Raw genomic sequence first — 6007 nt, forward strand, 5'->3', positions numbered from 1 at the left:
AAATACATTCAATTTGTGAAATTAAAATTATTAAAATTCATTTAGTTCTTATAATATTCTATATATTTTTTTTCATGAAACTAGTGATAAAAAATCATTCTCATCCCCTATGATTGTCATTTTTCCACAAATGATAACACTGATATTAATAATAACAATAACAAAAAGTTGAAATTGTATCTATACTTTTTTTTAAACTATGTTTACGACTTGAAAGCTGCCAGTTATCTTAGCTAAACTGGTTTGCAAGTGGATTTATTCAGTTTAATTATCATTTCTCACTCGGGGGTTCATAAGGAGACTGATTAAAATTATTGCAGACGTGCAATCAATTTACTCTCATTTACTTAATTTTTTTTTATTTATTATGCTCTCTTCGAGTTTTGATTAAGTCTGCTACTAATAAAACTTGGACTTTAAAACTTTAGAGAATAAAAAAAAAAAAAAATTAGGTAACTATTTTTCTTTAGAAAATGGTTAAAAAATTACTATCTTTTTTTTTTTTATCAAATTTACAGATTTTATTTCGGAGCTATATTTGTGTATCCAATATAGTAATTATTATTTAATACGTCTATAAATACACGTATTTTTTAATTTACGAAGCCAACACGATAAAAGTTGGAAATCGTGTTCGTTTTTCTTTTTCATTAAAGAAAAACTATCAATTGTAGTAAACATGTACAATAGAAAAAATGTGTGTGTGTTTCTGTTATTTTTTTTTTTTTGGAAGATTTTAATTTTTTTCTAATATTTATAAATTTTGTAATTTTTTTTTTAAACGTTAACAAACGTCTTATAATTCTTTGCCTTGAGTATATTGTGATAAAATAGTGCTTATCAACTTTATTTTATTTTTTGTTAAAAGTGGAAGAACAATGGAATATCTTCCATATGACACTTGTCATTCTTTTTTTGTTTTTAAAGAAATTTTTATCAAGAGACATAAAAATTGATCTAGTTACGATTTGATCAAAAACTATGCACAAAAAAACTTATATTATTACTGTAAAAGTTCAAATAACTAGTTTTATACAATTAATTTCAGTCACCTCTTTCCTCAGCACGCTCTTCCGCTCTTGCTTTCATCCTTGTGATAAATGCTTGACCTTTACTTTTTCGGAAATTCTCATATGGATCATTCAAATTAATACCTACACCTTTATATTGATCGTTTCTGTCTCTTATTTCACCTCCTGAAATTGGTGCCTCAATACCTTGTTCATTAGCTCCCAATCCTGCACCTCCCCATCCCATTTTTTTCAACAATTGATGACCCTTGTTACTTTCATCTATACTGACTTCTGGTATTTTACTGTAAGTGGAACCTCTGTGAAAAGTAAGAAAAAAAAACGAAAAAAATTAGAGACAAATAAAAATTGATGAAAGAAGAGTTATTAGTTTATAATAAGAAAAATTAGTTTATACTAACAAGAAACTAGGCGGAGTTGGACTTCGATCTTGTCTATCCATTCTTCTATCAGGACTCCTTTCCTTATTACTATTTCTCCTTCTTCGATTTCTACTGTTATGATTAACATTACGATTATTTCGTCTGTGATTCGCTGTTGGTGATCTAGATTTGCTTCTACCACGTGATTTTGATCTCGATCTACTTCTTGATTTACTTCTGTATCGTTTCTTTGGTGGACTTGGACTTTTCGATCTAGGCCTTAAAATCGGAGAAGGGGATTTTGTTTTTTCTCTAATACCAACCGATATATCCTCCTCTTTTCGTTTACGTGCTCCATTTTTCGCTTTATAATACTCGTATAAACCTAATTTTTCCCAGCCATCACTAAAAAAAAAAAATAAAAATAAAAATGTTCCGATGTATTAAAAATTGTTTCCAAACGTTTTTGGGACAAAATTAACGGGATGCATGATTATCCCATAAAAATTATTAGTGAGAATTTTCATTTTAAAGAATTTTATTAGATATAATTATTTTTTAGACGAATTTTTATTTTTCCAATTAACATTTGACTGAATTACTTTTTAAACAAATTTTTACTTAACATAATTTTTATATTTCGAAATTTTATTTGGCAGAATTCTTAAAACGCCGAATTTTCATTTGTCCGAAATTGCAAATGGCCGAACAAACAATCGACAGAAAGATTTTGGCGCTTTTTTTAAAATCAACCAATCAAAAATTATCCATAAAATTGTGATTAGTTGATTTTAAAAATCGCGCCAAAATCTTTCTGTCGATTGTTTGTTCGGCTATTTGGAATTTCGGACAAATAAAAATTCGGCGTTTTAAGAATTCTGCCAAATAAAATTTCAAAATATAAGAATTATGTTAAGTAAAAATTTATTTAAAAAGTAATTCTGTCAAATGTTAATTGGAAAAATAAAAATTTGTCTAAAAAATAATTATATCTAATAAAATTTTAACTAATGATTTTTATGGGATAATCATGCGCTCCAAAATTAACTATAAATATAAAAGGAAAATATTTCTACAAAAAACAAAGAAGGAAAGTAAATAATAAATTTTCTGATGACATAAACGGAATTAATTTTCACCTGTCTCTTGGAGAATCATGATTAGGTGGTGCGTAAAATGCTTCAACTGCTGCAACTAATCGATCGCTGGGTGGAGCTGGAGGTGGCAATCTAATTGCATCTGCATCGAGCGGTCTATACTCTCCATCCTCTAATTTAATCAAAGGAACCATTAAACCAGCAGGCAATTCAAAATAGGGCATACTAGGCAATAAGTCTTCCACAGAAGGCTCATGAATAAGAGGTTGTGGTCCAAATCCTGGTGGTGGTTTTGTAAAATCTGGCAATGGAACATTAGAGAATGGAGCTGAATTTGCATTTGGTCCCCAACCTGGAGGTGGTTGTGTAAAATTGATTTCGGGTTGACTTCCAGGAATATTAGGCGCACCAATAGGCGGTTGACTCTATAAGACAAAAGAAAAAAAAAATTAGTAAATAAGGCTTAAAACTTTTTTTTTTTTTTTTAAATAAATACATTTACCATCACTGGTGGTGGATTTTTAAGTTGTTGATCAATAGCAATCTTTTGTTGTTCAATAGTTTGTATTTGTCTCAAGGCATGATTAACAAATGCCTGATGCTGTGCCTGATAATTATCGAATGTTTGTTTTGTTGTCGCTGTAATTGGAGTTATAGCCGATGCATGAAGCGCCACAAGACTAGCTTGATATTCTGACCATGATGTACTTGGTTGTTTTAATTTATCTACAATTCCCTCGTCGAAATAATTATTTTTTGATTCCCATAGACTTAGAAGTTTATTTAATTTAGTGACTTGTTCTTCTGATGCTGCTAATGATGAATTACAAAACATAGGAACTACCACACTTTCCATTGCTTTGCGTAAATCCATTGACTTTTTTCTAGCGCTATACGTTAAAATTTATTTTGAAAATTGGAAAACAAAAAAATGGTAAATATAAAAAATAGTGTCTTTTTTTTAATCACTCACCAATGATGAAGAACATCGTTTACTAAATAAACAATATGTAATTTTTGGGTAAATGAAGTTCCCTGAATAACTCTGAAAAAAAAATAATGATACAATTAGTTAAATCTTTTTAGAAAATGAGAATGTAAAGAAAAAACTTACTTTTTTAATAAATGATCGGCAACAACTTGATTACTTTCTGAAGTAAGTGAATGCTGAAGAATCCATGCCTTTCCAGCGCTTATACTGTCCTTTGTACAACTGTCAATTATTGGTTGTAAAACAGCATCAAAAGCAACAAGATCAGTATTTGTACTCTCGGCACTATTTTGCAATGTTGTTTCTTGCGCCTGTCTAACAGCATCTTCCACTCTTCCTTGCTGCTGCGCCATAAGTGAAGCATGCTGTGCAGCTAAATTTTGTTCGGATTGATGGACTTGTTCCTGAAGAGTAGCCTGTTGTGATTGAAGATTTGCCAATTCATTTTGAAGCCAAGCTGGTGGTCCATTTAAATTACCAGCTGATGAATTTTCAACGGCTGCGACACCCATCGATGGTACTGTATTTGTCCCTCCGCCAATTGTCCCAGTCATTAATGAACCTGGTGTCCCAACTGAATTGAGGCCATTGTTTTGAGTATTTAAATTTGACATAAGACTGACATTATTCATCCCCTGTGGGCCCGATGTTGCAGATTGATGTTGCTGCTGCTGCTGCTGCGAAACGTTTAAACGTGGATCTGCATTTTGCATTGGATTTATTCCTTTTTGCTTTAAAACTGTAAACGAATGACGGTGGATTATTGAATGATGCTTAATGATGTCATGCGATATTGAAAATAAAAACGTTGAATATATATTTTTTTTTTTAAATTCTTGTACCGATAAGAATCTTGGCAATTTAAGTTAATGAGCCCGATGGATTGAAGTACAAATTAATTAGATTATTTTTGATAGCTAACATTGGATAAAATAGAGATATGTTTTTTTCGACTATGTCGTTGAAATCTGGCAATTTTAAAGAAAATTGCGATTTACATCTATCCGTCTTGATAAGAAAACGTAAGTTCAAAATCATGGAAAGATTGCGTTGTACATTCATTACGAATGTATATTTTACGTGCGCGTTGTCTTTTTCCATTTCAAACGCACTCTCCTCATTCCTAGCGTGAATAATGTCCATTTTATGAATTTCAATTGTTGTAGCTGTTAAGGGGTTTTTCCCACTTACTGGCTTGCTCCGTCGTCACTTTGTACTGATAGTAGTTGAAGTACTCTCCACCGAACAGGAAACTAAATTTGGGGTTGTCCTTCTGCTTATTCTTTGTCATCTGCTCAAATTCCGGTCCATTACGAGCAACGAACTGGGCCAATTTGTCAATAATGTTGCGGAGATCCGTATCTGTATTTCATCAAAAATAATTTTAGTTAGGAAATTTGTTTTTCTATATATTTTGACTAAATAATAGATATATTATATTGTTATTATTATTATTATTATTATTACAAACGCAGAAATACCTCAAACGCAGAAGAAGAATTCATTACCTAAAAACCTAATTACCTAAATTTAATAACTTCGATTTTTGTTCTGAAACCTGTTGTAAAAATAAACTCAATTTTTTAAATAAAACTAAAATCAATTTAGATTTCTATTTTCAAAAATTTTTAATCAAAATTTAATTAATATCTAAAAGTGATAAAAAATGAAACAAAATAAATATTTATAGTTTAATTTGACATTTTGAAACGTATTAAAATTCTTAATTTTAATGAAAAATGATTGTAAATTTAATAAATAATGTATAATTTTTATATAATATGCAAAAAAGACTGTTAATTATTCATTTTTATATATATATATATATATATATATATATATATATATATATATAAAATTGAATATTATCAGTTCAATATTCTAATCAACGGTTTGACATAACCTTACACTTTTGAAATAATAGATTTGAAATTAAAATTTTAGGAACAATTAATAAGTTGTAAATTGATTATAGATAAATTAAAATAAGTGAAAATTTCATTAGAATGATAATTAGCCCTAAGGAAAATTTATTTAATTAATAAAAAGGGTGTAATCACGTAGAAGCCCGGCATACGCATTTAGGATGTTTACCTGTCGGAGCTTGATCCATTTTTTCATGTATAATTTCACCACTTCACAATCACAAACAATTGACAAATTTAATTATCCTCAGGCTGATTTAATCGCTCTATTATTTCACTTTTAAAAAACATTATACTTTTCCACGCACTTCTACAACGCTAATGATCCGCCATTTTTTGCGGAACAATAATTGCGCGATGTTGCCGCTAGAGGAAAACGAAAATGAAATCAATTATAGAGGGCACTATTTTTGAGCGCTAAAAATTATAATTATAAAGGACTCGATTAAAAAATTTAAAATAAGAAAAACTGTATTTAAATTCTGTTAGTTAATTAAAATTTAATTATTATAAATGTTATACTAACAATATTTAATTTTTAAAATAATTGTTCCGTTTTTCAATTCAAACTGGTTCAGTGTCCATTGGTTCAGTCCACTGT

At 29.4% G+C, this 6007-nt stretch overlaps 1 protein-coding gene across 1 annotated transcript; it reads right to left on the reverse strand.

The window, feature by feature from the left end:
• Positions 1-493: 493 nt before the first annotated feature.
• On the reverse strand, positions 494-5755 carry LOC127277192 (calcium homeostasis endoplasmic reticulum protein). The gene is made up of 8 exons (XM_051298077.1): positions 5576-5755; positions 4673-4843; positions 3605-4220; positions 3464-3535; positions 2993-3380; positions 2533-2915; positions 1433-1798; positions 494-1330 (listed from the first exon to the last, which is right to left on the reverse strand). Exons 1-8 carry the CDS (start codon positions 5592-5594, stop codon positions 1045-1047), a joined length of 2301 nt encoding a protein of 766 aa, XP_051154034.1. The 5' UTR covers positions 5595-5755; the 3' UTR covers positions 494-1044.
• Positions 5756-6007: the final 252 nt, after the last annotated feature.

This window comes from Leptopilina boulardi, unplaced genomic scaffold, assembly GCF_019393585.1.
Source record: "Leptopilina boulardi isolate dan_hultmark-lab unplaced genomic scaffold, ZJU_Lbou_2.1 LbouV2_110, whole genome shotgun sequence".
Classification (NCBI taxonomy): Eukaryota; Metazoa; Arthropoda; class Insecta; order Hymenoptera; family Figitidae; genus Leptopilina; species Leptopilina boulardi.

Excerpts from the sequence above, each read along its gene's own strand:
- LOC127277192 (XM_051298077.1), bottom strand. Across the intron at positions 3,536-3,604 it reads GCCGATCATTTATTAAAAAA|AGTTATTCAGGGAACTTCAT; the intron begins GTAAGTTTTTTC and ends TTTTTTTTTCAG. Across the intron at positions 3,381-3,463 it reads AACGATGTTCTTCATCATTG|CGCTAGAAAAAAGTCAATGG; the intron begins GTGAGTGATTAA and ends TTTAACGTATAG.